Raw genomic sequence first — 17,971 nt, forward strand, 5'->3', positions numbered from 1 at the left:
TTCTGTTCTGCCCCACAGAGCCTTCCATGTGAACATAACAGTGGCTCAAGACTTTTGCACAGCACTGTAAACATTTAGGTGACCGAAGTTGTGATTGTTAAAATTATGTACATCGTATTAAGGTGACTCGACCTGAGCCGGTTACCGTTTTGATCAGTAATGTCTTTTCTCCAACCATCTATGGGCGCGCGCACACACACACACACGCACACACACACACACACGCTTCAGACCATTCTAGAGGCCTTGACTGAGTTTCTAACGTTCATATTTTGAGTCTGATCAAAGATTAAATTACAAAGTTTCACTGTGACGGATTTGCAGCCACTGAGAGAAACCGTGAAGACGAACATCACAAGGCACCAGCACAACAATCTGTAGTTTACTGGAAACGTTTCAGCACCTTAGACTCACACTTGCAGAATCCCGCTGAGGAGAACCGATGGAACCCGGCCCGTCTGAATAAGGAAACACGCGGTGGAAGTAATTAGGGGAATGCTGTATGATGGTGTACAACTTCTTTGTGTTTTGTTTTTCCATGTGGGAGTGTGATGATTAAAAACAGTGTTATTCTAAATGTAATTTAAGAAAACGCAGCCATGCATGGTTTTAAAGGTGAGATGCTGACTTTGGCTTTCGTGCACTTTGCTAAATCTTTTCTACGTCATCCTAAAACAAGCGTAGTCGAACCTGCGGTGATTACATTTACCAGCAACTTCCTTTCAAACTGCTGCCTGTGCCATGTCACTGGAACTTAAGTGCTATAAAACCGAGGCTTCCATCACGTCTACGCCCACAGCAACAACTATGTAACGGTCATAATAAAAGGCTCATTCAAACACTTTTGGGACCGACTTTTAATCATCCTTCAGTTTGTGTTATTCTGGCAAAAAAAAGTGACATTTTCATCTGGGAGGAAAAAGAACAAGTGACACTTCTGGAGAAGAAAAAGCAAGCAAAACTTAAGCTTCTTTATTCTTTCAGTCCACAAAACCCCTTGCTTCAAGTCACTTCATATTCAAGAGCATAGACGACAAGCACACCAATACGTTCACGTAGCGTTTCCATGTGGCTATCATACAAACCCAACTGGTCTCCATTAAAAAGATGTCCTGCTGGTCCGGATCTAAGTGATTACGGTTGCTTTTAATAACAGCGAAAACCTCACGGTGAAGAAGAAGAAGTTAGTTTTAAAACAGGATGAAGAGGGAGCAAAAACAAATGAGTGAGAAAAAGTGAGCTGAAGCGGTCTCAGCAAATCCAGCGCAACCCAAGACACATTCTGCTTCATCCCCACTGAAAACGACCAACAAGGACACACCAGAAGCTGGTCTGTATTTCCTGATCATCAGTCAAACGGGTTCCATGTGCGCGTCCCCTGAACCTTTGCAGAGTACCTAGCTGAATAGTCAAATTACAGAAACGGAGTCTTCCCTTTCCACTGGACATGCTTTCCTTTGCTGAACCCCTGAATAACTGACAGGCTTACGCACTTCTCATCTAATATTGCTACATTTTGAACAAAGGAATTCTTCGTTTTGTTTGCATATTCTTAGGTTTGCCGTTTGGTTTGCACCGTCACCAATAGTCAAATTTTCTCTGAAATAGCACCACGAGACACCCCCGGGCCACTCAGAGGCCCGGGGTTTACCTAAGAGTGTATCTGGAAACAGAACATCACAAGTGTCACATACAGTCTGGCCAGAAACATAAGTGTTGATATTTATTTGTTTTAGGGAAAGGATGTAAACACCAACCATAATAGCGCGGCACGTAAAGCTGATCCTCAACCAGCACAGAAAAGCAGGGCTGGGAATTTAGACCTGTCGTGTATGTCTGGGGGGGGGTCACCGCTCTGCTGCAGCTCCCGCTCGCTGTCCGGTACAAGAATGCACTTTTAGATCTAGCTTTAATGACCGTTTATTTAGAAACAAAACTGCAACTTTACTGCATGCTCACAATTCGGGACACCCTTTGCATTAAGAAGGGATGAGTTTAGGTGTTTAAAAAGTCCGTAGAAAATCGAGTACCCAAATTATAGCTTTTGTGAGACAGATATGTAAATGTTTGTTTTTAAAAATAATTATGTTATCAGTTACGACAGCATATAGCACCAGCTTATGGGTCATGCCACGCCTTGGGTTTGGTCTAAAGAGCTGATCTGTGCTGCACTGAAATGTAACGCAGACAGCAGTGAGACAAACTGACGAATCTTACAAGAACTTAAAGTGCCACTCCAGTCCCACGCTCACTTCCCAGACTCCAGCCATCTACACCACAGTACGAGCTTCCTATCTAAGACAGTTGATGGGGAGCTTCCAGCATTTCCATGAGGAACGTGTCAATTGGCGTGTCACCGATCAGTTTGAAGAAAAAGAGATGCTCCAAGCACTTCAAGCCTATGGATCGCAGCGCCGGCAACCGAAGGAGAAGCTTAGCAAACCTGCAGAAAAACAACAGTGTGTTACTTGTCTCACCCAGATAAATTCATCTGTCTCCAGTTAGCTCAGCATCACAGTCAGACTTCACCTGCCCTGCTGCTCTGGATACTTCTGCTTGCAGTAAGACTCCAGTGATGCATAGACCTTTTCTCTGAGGAGCTCCACCTCGGTTGTGCTGGAGAGCCCTTTAGCATCTGGTGGCACAGTCAGAAAAGGGGTTCTGATTAGAGGCTACACACCAAGCTGTGCATCCAAGATGAACGACTGAAAGATGCTACCTGGGTTAAACAGGACGATAGCACGGAGACAACCCAGCTCTGTTTTGTCCATTTGCATATCTCTCATTTTGTTAACAAGCTCAGTGAGAACCCTGTTTTTGACAAAGTATTTCATAATGAATGTACACAAATGTTAACTTCAAACACACGTCATACAGCTAAACTGCAACAATACCTGTCAAATATGGCCCCGACTTCTGCACTCTGCACACTCTCCCTGCAATAACATCATTCCAAAAGCAGAATAAACAAACACCCAGGATTAAAAAAGCTCTCACTTTCATTTCCAATGCAACTCTAGATGAAAACCAGGGTGGTCCAACATTATTCTTCCTTTATTTTGGCAAAAGCAGCTAACATTGTGAAATTGGATTAAAAATACAGCAGAAATGTGTATTTTATTATCTCACCTATCAAAAATGGCTCCAACTCCTGCCATGTGTGCACTGTCACGCTGCAGCTCGGACGCCAAGAGGGCTCCGTCCTTCAGAGGAATCGAGCGGTGGGAGAACGAAGCAATCAGGAGCTCGTTCCACCCTGAGAAAACAAACACACACTCGTGAGAAGTTAAAACTTCTTTCTTTATGATGGGATCTGTTCAAAACTGACAGAAGGTTGGAATGAAAGCAGCCGAGACCAGATCTACAGAATCATTAGAGCGATGTCGGAGAGGAACACCCCCTATGTAGCTGTTTGATTCTGCACAGAGAGCTAGTCTGGTAGCTCACAGGCAGGCATGTGAGGGGCGGGACTAGCCAGCTCAAACACGACCAATCAGAAAGCAGGTGGAAATGCCGACTGTACCGCTGTAGCGGTTTAGCTGTAGTCATAAACGGCGTCTGGCGACGGCGCAAAACTCTTTCTTTAGAATAAAGGCTTTTAGCGGTTCTACTTGTGGTTTTAAAGACGTGTCCAAGTCATTTAGAGCAGAGGAAAGAGCCGCAGCCAACTGCTTCAGGCGCCATCTTCGTTGTTTATGACAAACTGAGCGTTGTGATGTGTGACGTACGCTGCTCAGTGCTGATTGGCTCGGTTAGAATCCTCAGGGGGCGGGGTTATAGTCAGGCTAGTGACTAGAGATGCACTGAAAATTCAGACACCAAACGTTTCTGGCCATAAATGATCCAAAAGTGCTTTTTCGGTTTCCGGTCGGAAAAACCTAAATGGCAGAAACAACAAGGACAAAACAGACCATTTTAGCTTCATCCCTCATAAGGCAACTTGCTCTTTGCTTCATAGAAATCATTCATACGTACCGATTTCAAAAGCCAGGTTTGGCCTTTTAGTAATGCTGTTTTATTACAAACGCTGGAATATCAAATACGTGACGCATTTTTACTTTCACATTTGCCGCCCGGCGTTTGTTCTCTCTACATTCCCCCTACGTTTGTCACCATTAGCGGTGCTTTTATCATCCTTTCTACACCCACCATGTCCTGAACGCGGTGAAAGAAGCTTTGGATCATGTGTGTGAAGCGTGTTTACTCCCATGAGGCACACGGACTCTGTTGCTGCTGGACAAGAGAAAATCTTCACCAGAGGTGAATATTCCTCTTCAGAATCAGAGTAATCCATTAGCAGACAAAGAGCTTTGTCAACAAAGGACAGACCTGTCAGCAGATTCTGCTCTAATGCATCATATTCACCCTCAGTGAGCTCCGCTCACCTCCTCTCCTCAGTCGGGTTTTTAAGCTCCAAAGACTCCAAAAGTTTCAACAGAAACACCCAAAAGTGTTGCTCAGACTGAAGTTACACATTTCCACGATCATCTGGTGTAAAGTAAAAACTTTATATTGGGCTCGTTAAACGCAATATTGTGACTTTGGCACTAGTGTTCATTTTACAGTCCTGCTAATGCTTTGGTTCCAATCACTAACGTAATAATAACTTTCGGTGTTTCGGTTTTGGGCCTCGGTTTCCTCATTTTTGGTTTTGGCCAAGAACCTTCATTTTGGTGCATCGCTAGGTGTGACACATCAGGTTTGTTACCTGAGGCTAAGGCTACGGTCACACTACAGGCAAAAGCGCCTCAAATCTGAGTTTCTTCCCCACATGCAACCCATATCTGATGTTGTTATGAAAGTCTGAACAGCACAGATCCAATTTTTTGTAATCTGATCCATGTCACTTTCATATGCGGTACTGATTCTGATACATATCTGATGTTTATGAAAGTGGTCTGAACGGTCACGTCGCATTACACCAGTCTCCTACGTCACTGAGTCAGCGGAGGTGAGCGTCGTGTGTCGGTGCTCCTGAGGAGAAGCGCTGACACACGGATTCGGTTTTGGAATTAAAAACACAGGACAGCCAGAGAACAGGAGCGGGAGGGGCCAAGCATCTCAATGGTATCAGTCTCCGTGAAGGGAGGGGTGGGGGTCTCTGTGAGAGCGGGGGGGTCTCCGTGAATGAACGTAATACCGAAAATTTTCGGTGAAAAATAATTGGGGAAGATGGCGGGAATAAGGAGTAAAATGGTTTCGTTTTCCAGCTGAAAACCAGAATTAACAGGTGTGAGCCCGATCCTGTGGATGAACCGTCAGTGAAGGCTTCACATCACAACTCCACCTCTCCTGAGTGTGACTTCTTGTGCATGCTGGTCACTTTGGGGCGATAACGCGTTCACACTGGAGAAAGTTTAATGTTGTATTTCAGTCATAACGTGAAGAACCACACAAATAAACTGGATTTACTCAAAAAACCTGGGTTTGAGCATCGTGGCCTGCAGTGTGAACGTGGCCTAACACCCAAATTCCACTACCTCCGCTCCGCTGCGGTCCGCCCCCGCCTTCCGCAGCCGCTCGCTTCCGAACTCAATTTTTCTTGGTACCCGCTCTACAACGGCTCCGCTCCGGTGCGGAGACCTGAGGTGGGCAAACAAGCATGCGCGGGATTTTCAAGATCTTGCGATACAGTCCGAGCAATAAACGCGGAAGTTAGATCCAAACACCCGTTGTGTGGGAGAAGCATCGGCATGAACTGTTTAATCTGCCCATCATGTGTGTTGAGAGATCAGCAGTGTTTGGATCAACAAAGTGTGACTACTTTGATAGTGGAAACTGTATTTATGGCTTAATTTTGTGCATTTAAACTTCAGCCGCCATTGATAGTTGTTAAAAGTTGTTAAACCTGTGCATATGAAACAAAAAACGCCTTTTGTTTATCGATTTATTGTGAAAAAAGGAAGTTGTGCTTGCTCCTTTTCCTGTTGGGCCATTGTGATTTCTGTCCATTTACTGCGGAGGTGCTCCGGCGTCCGGCAAAAATAGGATCGATTCTATTTTTGCCGGACGCCGGAACAGAGGGCGGCGCACGGCCGGAGCACGGCCGCAGTAGTGGAATTGCTCTGATTGACTAGAACGGGACCGATTTTGCTCCGGCGTTCGTGTCGGAGCGGAGCGGAGGTAGTGGAATTTGGGGGTAAGAGCTCCTGTGAAGACGCGTAGAAACAGATGCTCTGTGGGCATGCAGACCCTTCACACGTTGGTTCCTACCTGCACGCAGAAGGATGACTTGATCATCTAGAGGCAGTTCAGAAAAATGAGGGATTCTCTTTGCCCACTCGACCAGAGCAAACAGCTGTTTGTCTGCAGTCTGACAGATGTTGGACACAGCATCATGGGGCTAAACCAAAGAAGGAAACACATCATGACTTCCTGATAACACAAAAAGATTTTAAAAACATATTTCAAAGCTCTATCAAGTCATTTTTGTACTCCGGACATCCATGCTCCTAACACTCACAGAGTTTCCTGCTGAACCTCCATCGGAGTGGAGTTCAGTCCTCATGTCCACAGCCGTCTCCGCCTCCAGGATCTTCTCCACGGGCATCTCGTCGTTTACGGCTCCACTGAACTCCAGCTCCCCTTCACGCTCTCGGTTCCTTTGGCGCTCCTCCTGGACCGCTGCAACACATAAAGCACGAAAGATACAGAACAGAATTTTAGATTGATGCTAGAGTCAAACGTTTTCTGTACCGAAAGCTTTACGTCTAACTTTGCTTCTAAAGAAGTTTGGTGATCTGTGGAAGTTTTTTTAAATCGAGGATTGAGAGTGTAAAAACTTCAGATGTCAGATTAATATAATCTAGAATGAACCGACATGTTCACTATGTTTTGTTTCCAATACATTTAAACTGGTCTCTGGTATAAATGGAGGCCTTGCAAGGGAAAAAGCTCTCCTGTTTCAGGAGGTAGAAGGTAGTTTGGTGAGAGGGGAGCAGAAGGCCTCAGGATTCTCAGACATCTCACCTCTGATTGGCCAACAGCGACGTGACTCTACAACTGACTCCGTTTGCTCTGCAATGTTGATGTTACGTCTTCACAAATAACACAAGCCTGGAACAGTCCTGCTGTGTTGTGGAGTTGCTAATGCTAACAGTTAGCTTCTAGACACGAGGCATGTTTCCACTATTGGAACTTCAGGGTAAATTTACCAGAACTTCCCAGCATGCGTGCGCCTCCACTTCGCCGGGTCGGCTGAACGGGCTGTTTTCCAGAACCTCTGGCGTACCTGAACAGGGGTAGGTTCTCAGTATGGCCTGGTTGAGAAGCTGAGCAGAACCTCTGGTTAGCTCTCTCTGATTGGTTGTAACTCAGTAGGAAATGACATCAGAAGACATCGTCCAAAAATCGATGGCGTTGCTTTAAAATTGCCTTTACTAAACTCCCAACACCGAGAAACTGAATTCGCCCCACAACAACGTCATTCAACGGGCTTTAGTGGCTCACAGAGCGCTGCAAAAGGTCTTCCGTTCACTGGACGCCACATCATGCAGCTGCGCTCATCCTCTGGATGGATTATGGTGCCGTACTTCAACAGGATGAAACTTTTAGTGGTATTAATATTAGTGTGGATGCTTTTTGGTGCTGATCAGTGACATCAGTCATTGCTGAACCAATAACGATACGCTGACATCTGTGCCAACTAGGGCTGCAGCTACCGAATATTTTTGTAATAGAGTACTCTATTGAATCTTTATCGATTAATAAAGTACTCTAATAAATGACCCTTTTGTGTTTGTAAACCATTATATCAACAAGCATGTTATAAAATATGAAAGACCTGTCGGCACTTCAACTGTACTTCACAGTAAACAACCTGAGCCGATTTTCCACTCCTGCGAGAATCTACTGGCCTGGCAACTAGGAGGATAACTGCTGAAGAAGTGCTGCAAGCGGCTGCGGTCCAAACAGCACCAGAACCGCTCACAGTGCATGCGCAAACATGGCTCGCCAGCCATTTCCCTATTAACACACGTCCGTTTTAATCTCTACACTTTCTCTTCACACACAATAACAAGGATTGTCGAGAAAGCATGTTTGCTGTGGTTGTGTCAAATTATACTGATCACAGAACATTTATTTACTTTCTTTCGTTTTCCTCACATAAGTACCTGCCTTCGGCTTTCAAAGCTGATGTGTGGAGTTATTTTGGATTCAAGACAAAAGAAGGCAGTAATGACTTTGACAAGAGCCATGCAATCTGCAAACTCTGCAGCGCCGGGCTCAAATACTGTGGTAATACGACAAATCTGCGAGAACACATGGCCAGACACCATAGCGATGTAGCATCAAATGCTACGCTTAAAACGAAGCTCGGTGATGGACTACAGAGGAAGTTAACACTTCAAAACTACCAGCGACTTCAACTCGTGCAGTCAAGATAACAAAATCAGTTCATGTTTTTATTTGCAGAGACATGCGACCCCTGAGTGTTGTGGAGAATAAAGGATTTCGTAATATGATTAAAACGTTGGAGCCGCGTTACGCCGTTCCTTCACGACAACACATCACGGACATCGCTCTTCCAAACTTGTACAACGAAGCCAAAGCAACAGTCCTGGACTCTCTCGGCTCAGCAGAGACGGTCGCTTTAACGTGCGATGCTTGGACGTCTAGAGCTACTGAATCGTACGTTACTCTTACAGCACATCACATAAATGACGAGTGGATCCTTCAGTCTCATGTATCACAAACCCAAGCCATGCATGAAACTCACACAGGTGAACACATTGCAGCATTACTGAAGGAGACCGTGACTGAATGGGGGTTGAACACAAAGAAAGTCGTTATTGTAACAAACATGGCTGTCGCGGCCAGACTCGCAGGCATGACGCACATACAATGTTTTGCACACAGTCTGAATCTTGCCTCCCAGAAAGCACTAAAAACAATCTGTGATTCGACTTCTGGGGAGTGTCAGACGTGTAACAGGCTTTTTTCAGACGCAGCACCACAGCCAGCGATCAGTTGAAGCAGAAACAGCGCCTCCTTCAGTTACCAGCTCACAGACTGACCACGGACATAATGACCAGATGGAACAGCTCTTATGACATGATAGAATGCTTTTTAGAACAGCAACCAGCCATCTGTGCAGCTTTGCTTTCTCCAGACGTCAGGAGGAGTGCAAAAGAAGTCTTCACATTAAATGAGTCTGACATCATGTGTGCAGAACAAGTTGTCAGGGCACTCAAACCGATGATGGACGCCACCTTGGTGATGTCAGAAGAGAGCGTGCCAACACTGTCTGTCATTGCTCCTCTTCATGCCAAGCTCATGATGGGTGCACAAGAAAGCCATGATGATACACCAACAGTTAGGGACATAAAGGCTGCCGTTGCAGAAGATCTGGGGAAAAGATATGCCAGTGAAAAGGAGACATTACACATGGCCTCAGCTGTTGGTCCTCGGTTTAAGGGCCTGCCCTTCCTGTCTGAAGCAGAGACCAGGAACTTCTATACCAGACTGTTGGAGGCAGTGGTTGGCATGATAAAAAAAATGTAAGTAAATAACTTATTGAATTTACTTAGAATAAATATTTACATATATAATGCAGATTAGTATGAGGTTTAACCCTAATATTTGCTTGATATTATGTTTTTCAGGTGGAGGAGGAGAATGTTGCAGAGGATGCTCACATCAACGACAGTTGTGCTTCCATCAGTCTGCCACCCCCGAAGAGACCAAGGACCTCATGTGCTTTGGTGGACTTGCTTGGAGCTACATTTCCCTCTACTAGTAGTGACAATACTGAACCAAAATCAGAAAATGAGCTTGCAGCAGGTGAGATCAAGAAATGTAGAGGTGAGGCCCCTTTGCCTCTCACAGAAAATCCTCTCAGTTGGTGGAAGAACCACGAACAAGTCTCTCCTCAGCTCTCCAAAATAGCAAAGAGTTTGCTATGCATTCCTGGCACAAGTGTCTCTGCAGAGAGAGTCTTCTCCTCTGCCGGTGACATAGTGACTGCACAGAGAAGCCTCCTGAAAGCTGGGCATGTAGACCGGCTTGTGTTCCTGCACAAGAATCTGGAGATTTAGAGCTCCAAGGAAACATATGTTCAGATCTGAAAATGTTAAAAGCACATACCGGTATTATTGTTCAACCAAAGAAGTACTTGTATTAATGTGGCCAGAAGAGTACATTTATTTTGTTCAGGTTGCACATATTCTTCCATTGGTCAAAATTGCAGTGCTGTACTTTACTTTAATGGCACTTTATCTCGTCAGTTCACTGTAAGAAGTTTTCAAGCACTTTATTTTTGTTTAGTGTTTTTTCAGGTGACATCAAAAGTGCTGTTTTGGATGTTGCAAAGTTGGATATTAGAATCAAAAATACTGAATGTGAAATTAGGTTTACATTTTTTATTCATGTTAAAAATACTTGACATTTCACTGAAATGTGTTCGTGTTGGAGGGAATACCTTTTTAATTTATTTTTGATATGACCTCTTTGGATAAGGCAGAGATTATTAACTATTCATTAGTTGTTTCCTCCATTGAAATACAGATCCCTGAGTTTTGCTTCAAATACCTCATGTTAAGCATGCTAAGTATTAGTTGGACTGTTAATGGAATTTTCGGCTCAATCGTCTGGCTTTCAGTATCGCAATATATCGTATCGTCTCCCCTGTATCGTGATACGTATCGTATCGCCAGATTTTTACCAGTACACATCCCTAGTACTTATGCACAGATCTGTGCGTATTTTATCGCATCATGTGGTATTCACCATTATTTACTTGTGCATCAAAATGTTCCTAAATATAAGGACAGCTCTAACTAGGGTTGGACATCGAGCATCGATTGGAACCGGGACCAACTGTTAGTTTTTCCCAGAATCGTTCCAAGTTTTTTATTTCAATTCCTAGTTTCGATTCCAAGAATGTCAACCGGAAGAGGAATCCGCGGCCGATCTCCATGAAAAATGAACGTGATCTGTAAATTGTGATCAATGCTGTTCAGAGCTGATCACACCAGCTGTGTGTGTGCAGCACGAATCCCCCCTCACCCCACCCAAATATAAACAAACGTTTCTGCCAAACTTTTACTCCATTATGTAAACTTTAACTCCTGCAGCGTACAGGAAACGTGTTAAATACGTCAACATGGTGGATTTAATAGAAGCTTTAAAGAACAAACTCTGGACGGTGTGAGGTGAGTTTGTCTCACTGCAGAAATAAAAACACACACAGAGCGTCAGCAGTCAGACGCAGCCACTCACTAACACTCGTGGGTGTGTGTGTGTGTGTGTGTGAGAGCGTCAGAAGGCTGAACAATAACCTGTAGAATAATTAAAGTCATCATGCTAGAGCAGCTTCTCTGAGTTTTAATGTTTAAACCTGTTAGATTGTTACTGACAGCAGCTACATTTAAGTTTCACTTCCTGTTGTGACTGAACGCTGCTGCAGCACGGAGGTGTAGTTCTCAGTCATCCTGGACATGATCATCCTGAGAGTTTTAGCTGAAAACAGCTGCACGTTTCTGGATATGTTGGAGACATTTAGCCTCTCATCCCAGAGGCTTCTTCCACACTTTGGTTGTGGTCAGAAACAAACACACTGGTGGTGCTGCAAGTCTTTTTCTTTTTTCTCCAAAACATGTTTGTGTCTACATGAAGGTGATGTTGTTGTTCATAGAGTTAAAATTCATGTTGAAGTTAAGATTATTTCATCCAGTAGGACCCGTGGTTAGCTGGCTCATGTAACACATGTCATGTCTTCAAAGAATTGGAATCAGGAATCGATAGGAACCGGAATCGAAATGAGGAATTGGAACCAGAATAGGAATCTTCCAAAATGAAACGATGCCCAACCCTAGCTCTAACCATGCATGTGGAAGAAAAGGGGAACCGCAACACTGAAGGTCTGTCATCCACGTGTGACATTTTTACCCAGTAAGTAATTATATCTGTGGAAAAACATCATAACTGGAGTAGAAACCTATAAGAGACTCCTGCGACTGACAGGATTTTATCATTGCTGCATGGCTGATCTTGTGTTATTGGAGGATTTAGCAGAGCATGCCATCCGGAGTGAATGTGTCCTCCGTGAGCACTCTGATCTGCTATGGTTAATTGTGGGTGTTTCTGTATGCAAATGATAAATGACCCGCACTTGTATAGCGCCTCTCAGAGTAAGGACTCCAAAGCGCTTTACACTTCAGTGTATCATTCATCCATTCACACACACATTTACACACTGGTGGGGATGAGCTACAATGTAGCTACAGCTGCCCTGGGGCGCACTGACAGAGGCGAGGCTGACGAGCACAGGCGCTACCGGTCCCTCCGACCACCACCAGCAGGCAAGGTGGGTTAAGTGTCTTGCCCAAGGACACAACAGCAGAATTCTCTGTCCGCAGCCGGGATCGAACCTGCAACCTTCCGATTACTAGACAACCCGCTCAACCTGTTGAGCTACTGCTGCCCAAATGGTGGTGAACGGACATGAGCACAGGCAGGATTTATCGTCATTCGCTTGTGGAGGAACATGCGTACGAGTGGCTACCGCATGCTTCAGAAATCAGGATTTTGGCCGTTTATATGGACATCTATATTTCATTCGTAGGAAAGAATAGAGACAGTTTCTATGAACGTTTGATAAATGAAGCCCCAGATGCTGCCTTCCCCATCGTGAGCCCCGATGCAAGAGTCCATGGATGCTAATTTACAGTGTGACATAGATCTGAGCGGCTTTTCTAATCCTAGCTTTTCACAGTCTATTTTCTATCGGCGGCTACAGCCGTAAACGGGGTGGAGGAGCATTTTCACGTAGAGTGTTCACTTTAAACTCAGAGTGACCGATCATGTTTCAAAAATAATTACAAACGGTTTCTCAGTGGGTGGTTGTCTGGAGACATAAAAGCACGTCGCTAAAAGCTGCGTCATACAGCAGGTCAATAACAGCACATAACGGAAAAACAACAACACATTTAGCACTAAATAAAAATCAGCTTATTGGTGCTGCTATCATCTGGCCACTCAGAATCTCAACGGTTTCCATGACCACACGATGACCTTTGATGTGGTTATCTGAGGAACAGGGAGCGCCTGACTGAATAAATTAGGGTTAAATGACTTGTTGCTAGCTGAAACGGGATAGTTACAGCAGTCGTCTTCCAACAGACGGCTCTTATGGATATGCTCAGATAAACCCAGGAACTGGCCTTTTATTTAGGTAGGGAACTTTATGTTGATGGTGAAAACCTCACATTGTTTAAACCGAATCAGGGATCGTTAAATACGATTGGATCCGATGCAACAGTTCCACTAAAACGTTCTCCTGAAAAGCAAAGTCAGATTTTTCAGGATGAGCTAGTTTAGTTTTCAGGACCCGGCATTTCGTTTTTACGTTTTCTACTCTTCAGAAGCTCACGTGGTGTTTTATCATTTTAACCCCTGCAGTGCCGGGCTGACATGCAGCAATCTCAGAGAGGAAGTGGAGCCTGGAGGAGGCTGGTGAAAGGTGTGGAACACTGGAAAACCATGTTTTAATTATTATTTCTGATTATAATCGGTCACTCTGAGATTGTCATGCTGGCTGAACATGAAAATAGTCTCCTACACCCAACTCCTGCATTAGCTTCTGATAGAAAATAGACGGTCAAATTAGGATTAATAGAGCTGGACAGATCTGCGTCACACTGTCACTTAACATAACGTAATATTTGGACTTTTCTTGAAAATTCCTTAATCGGTCCCATTAATAGCCAATATCCCTGGGGGGTCAGGGACTGACAAACCCACAGTCAAACTAAAGAGATGCTTAATGGACTGGTGATGAAAATGAACCTTGATGTGCCTAACAGCCATCTTTAAAGCAGCCGTAAGAGCTGACACGCAGCACATACCAGGTGCTTTTAAGGTGTCTCTCGCTGACCTTCCAGCCTTTACTAAAATGAGAGCTATTATTTTCTTTGCTGTGTCAACAGAGATTTAATCCACCAGATTTTCCACACATTTCACAAACTCGGCACAGAGCCAAAGCGGCCTGACAGAGCAGTCTGTCATCACAAACTAGTGTACAGCAGCAGCAGCCTTTCCTCTGGTCTTTGTTCCGGAGCAACAGAAATAAAAAACAGAAAAAACGTCATCGGTTTTGCACTTCTAGACAGCTAAAGGTGTCAAAGATGCACCAGAAAAAGCTTTTTCTTCTCGACTGGCCACATCAAAATCCAGTCCAACTCCAATAAACTATACTGGTGGAAAAGAGCTGTCAAAGTTTCGCTGGCTGCATGAATTATTTAGCTTAAAAACAAAATGATTAGAACTTGTTAAATGATATTTTAAAAAACTAGTTTTCGGTGTAAATTCAACAGTAGTCGTTTAAAACCCAAGTAGGGTCTCAGTTTGAAGCTTTTCGTTGCATACCTTCTCTCTTCATGCCCATAGCCAGGCACTTCTGGTAGCGGCAGTACTGGCAGCGATTGCGCTGGCGTTTGTCGACCAGGCACTCTTTATTATCCCTGCAGGTGTAGCTCAGGTCTTTGCGTACAGTTCGTTTGAAGAAACCTTTGCAACCCTCGCAGCTGTACACCCCATAGTGTTTGCCTGGAAATCACACAAGTTAAACTTACGATGATGCTCTTGAACGTTGGGAAAAAGGTAAGTCCGACAAATGACAGGGGAAATCATGAAGAGAAAATGTTGTGCTTTTCTTAGGTAAATCACTCACCAGAGGAGCGGTCACCACAGATCACACACAGTCGTTTCTGGGACGTCATTACTCCCGGGCTCTGGGACTGCATGGGCCTGAGGCCAAATGGAGGCTTGATATCTTCTGAGCTGCTGACTGAATGCATCCCGGATATGGGTGCTGAAGAGGATATCTGGAAACACAAAGTGCAGTCAAATAAAACATGGGAATGCTGTCCTAACCACTAGGACTGCACAATTAATCAAATTTTAATCACAATTACAATCTGGGTTTAGAATGATTCAATAAACAAAGGAAGCTGATTATCTGCTCCTCCCTCCTGAGCTGCTGCAAGTTACAAATCAAGCACACCTCCCACAGTGTAGCCAACTTAACAACTTTGTTGCTATTTTAAAAACTTTTCAGACCCCCTTCCTGACCTTTTTTCCTAAAGACACACAGCACACAACCAGACAACATTTCGGAGGACCCTTAGTTACTTTCTGTACAACTTTGTTGATGATATTCACTGCAGGTTGGCAAAACGCCTGTGGATTGGTTGGGCAAACTCACATGACCCCTCCATTAACCCTAGAAAAGGTAAAGCGTTGGTCCACAGTTCCACTGCCAGGACAAAAACCACATTGCTCCTCCTCTATCTGAGATTCAACTATATGCCTGCTCTCTGGGCCGTCCCTCTGGACATTAGGATGGGAATGATGTGTGCATGTGCAGCAGGACCACGTTACATAGACAGACCAATCATAACCCTTTCTCGGTGGACCTCACTCGCTATAAAGTTCTTTTACAAGCTAAACAAAATTAAATCATAGCGAGCCATGTCTGAAGTGACTCATAGTTTATCAGGGCTGCAAACTCTCGCAAGATGAGCGCGAGACAGGCATTCGACTGTCTCCACACGTTCTCATGCCACCCTTCCAATCTCTCTGTGCGTCCCGTTGCATCGTGCTACAGTACACACTACCCTACGGCACCGCTGGAGAAGGCTACATAATTATTATGCAGCAGGTTTTAGAAGTTCACTACAACATAGGTGTTTATTTTTTTTTTATATTATTTGTTGTCAAAATTTGCAGTGTTTGTTTTATTAAATTGGGTATGAAGTGAGTACGCTTAAATTAAGTTAAAATTCAGCCTATAGCCTTTTGGTCATAAACTATGAGCTAATAATGATCAGTAATTGTGTCTGTGGTCATCTTGTTTCTTTCTTTTCTTCATTTATTTTCCTCTGATTGTGTCCTCTGCAATTTTATGACATGAGTTTATTATGAGTAAATAAATAAATAAAACTCCACATTAATTAAATATCATCTTAAATAATAATGATCTCAATTTCTGTCAAAATGATCCTATTTATCATTTTTGCCATAATCGTGCAGCCCTACAGACCACCTTGGTTACACACAAGCACCGTGAGAACTGGAAGAAAAGCAGTGCATTTAACCATTAGTGTGCTTATGCCGCGTGGTTTAATCAGGAATTAGAACCCTCCAGTTGAGGGTTTATCTAGCAATGCAATAATTAAGTAGATCATTAAATAACCTGCATGCACTAATGTTTAGTAATTACCTGACTGCTGTTGATGGGTCCAAATCCCAGTGAGGGGGAGACCACTGGGGAGTTGAGAGAGGGGCTGATCACTGAAAATGGACAACTTAAGATGCTGCTGGGGCTGTTTGAGGCTGAACTATTAGGAGGCTGTGCGGACATGGCGTGTGAGCTGCCCACTGAAGATGATGATGATGATGATGATGTCCTGTCTGGGGGATATCAATCTGAGGACAGCACATGAGGGTGTTAGTAAACACTTAAACAGGGTATTTAAACAAAAGATGTGATTGTTTTAAGGACATTTTCCTTTAGAAAAGGATCCAATGTTGAGCATATAGAATCTACCAAAAGGTTTTGCTGCCAAAATAATCCTCAGCCATTTTAGCTCAGAAGACCTGACTGCTCACAGCGATGAGTGAGACATGATATTGTTTTATTCATTCCTCGCGTTTTTTAAACTTACACCAGCAAAATGTCTGCTGCACAGAACACCTGGCTGCTAATCACCAAAACAATTCAGGTTGACTGGGCCACGTTTTCCGCAACATTGAACAAGAAACAATAAATGTTTTAATCCACACAAATATTTACTCAACGGGCTAAACATGATATGGCCCGCAACATACGTTAGCGATCGCTCCAATCAAAACGTGCTAAACGGCACGAAATCTGAATAATATTGTCAAGTGTGTGGATGTAAAAGCCCGCGGCATTACATTTCTATTAGAACTAAGCAATAGAAAGGTTAAACGCATCGTGGGCTGCTTGTTTCCTTTAGTTTTGGCAACGTTGAGTGTTTGCTAAAGGCTGCTAGAAATACGCAATAACATTATATTAACGCAGTCCTGTAAAACACGGTATTTCCGAGTGTCCGAACGACTAACGTGAAAGTAGTGCTTTAAGATCCATCCAAAACGTATAATGAACCCATTTCGGCTGCTTTTCCTAATGGCTACCTAGCTGCAAAAGCATGACTGCTCGCAAGTCCGTGACTAGCGTTAGCTTTGTCTATAGCTTGTCCGAGTATTTTTCTTTTACCCGTAAATGCAAATATAACCATGCACACACCCCGTTTGGAAAGTTAAAATACGATTAAAAAGTCAACAAACGGATGAAATAACTCGACCAAACTAGAGCATTTCTCCCTAAAAGGTTAGCGCGTTAGCTTCAATTAAGGGTAAGTTAGCTAATAAAGCTAACGTTAGCCGGATGCTCAGCGACAGCTCCAGAAAAGTCTTGTTGACAAATGTACCTAATGATTCTTTTGAGCTAGCACTTACCTACCATATGCACTTTCGACGCATCGCTAAAAATCACCTCATTTCATCGTTTTGTAATTAAAAAAAGCGCCAGAGAAGAGCCCGAGACGCGGATCAGTTTACTTCACTTTGACGCTGTTGTTGTTTACAGGCCATGTTGGCTCAGCGCCATTAACCAGCAGAGCCAAAATGTCTCACGGGACCACCCATAACAACGCTGCCATGTGACATCTATGATGTTTGGCAAATAATCTGCATTAAAAATCGAAACTAAATCCAACTTAACCCCATATATCGATCTATTTTAGGTTAGCTTTTCAAGTATAGTCCAGATCAAACACCATCAAAGAGCTGCAGGGTTACTGACGATTTACCACAAATAAAGTTCTTCTCCAAAGACTTGGGTGTGATGTGATAATGGTGTGGTGGATTACATTAGGTTGTAAAAAGCTTTACATTTAAAACAACCAGTGTTACTTTTGAGTACTCCACTCATGACAAACTATTT

General features: G+C 43.8%; 1 protein-coding gene across 3 annotated transcripts; it reads right to left on the minus strand.

Annotated features, from left to right (window-relative positions):
* Positions 1–1,691: 1,691 nt before the first annotated feature.
* rxrbb (retinoid x receptor, beta b) lies at positions 1,692–17,634 on the minus strand. Of its 3 annotated transcripts, none has more exons than XM_054740319.2 (11): positions 17,489–17,634; positions 16,223–16,428; positions 14,672–14,825; positions 14,366–14,547; positions 6,464–6,631; positions 6,214–6,343; positions 3,130–3,256; positions 2,895–2,936; positions 2,720–2,811; positions 2,530–2,635; positions 1,692–2,443 (listed from the first exon to the last, which is right to left on the minus strand). In XM_054740319.2, exons 2-11 carry the CDS (start codon positions 16,361–16,363, stop codon positions 2,296–2,298), a joined length of 1,290 nt encoding a protein of 429 aa, XP_054596294.1. In that variant the 5' UTR covers positions 16,364–16,428; positions 17,489–17,634; the 3' UTR covers positions 1,692–2,295. The 3 variants fall into 3 exon arrangements, with proteins under 3 accessions (XP_054596294.1, XP_015804504.1, XP_054596293.1); XM_015949018.3 differs by having other exon boundaries at positions 6,464–6,624; positions 14,368–14,547; positions 17,485–17,625; XM_054740318.2 differs by having other exon boundaries at positions 17,485–17,625.
* Positions 17,635–17,971: the final 337 nt, after the last annotated feature.

The sequence above is a fragment of the Nothobranchius furzeri genome, chromosome 5 (genome assembly GCF_043380555.1).
Source record: "Nothobranchius furzeri strain GRZ-AD chromosome 5, NfurGRZ-RIMD1, whole genome shotgun sequence".
NCBI lineage: Eukaryota > Metazoa > Chordata > Actinopteri > Cyprinodontiformes > Nothobranchiidae > Nothobranchius > Nothobranchius furzeri.

Excerpts from the sequence above, each read along its gene's own strand:
- rxrbb (XM_054740319.2), bottom strand. The coding sequence starts at position 16,363 with ATGTCCGCACAGCCTCCTAATAGTTCAGCCTCAAACAGCCCCAGCAGC. Across the intron at positions 6,344-6,463 it reads GAGGTTCAGCAGGAAACTCT|CCCCATGATGCTGTGTCCAA; the intron begins GTGAGTGTTAGG and ends TCTTTGGTTTAG. Across the intron at positions 2,444-2,529 it reads TATCCAGAGCAGCAGGGCAG|GTTTGCTAAGCTTCTCCTTC; the intron begins GTGAAGTCTGAC and ends GTTTTTCTGCAG.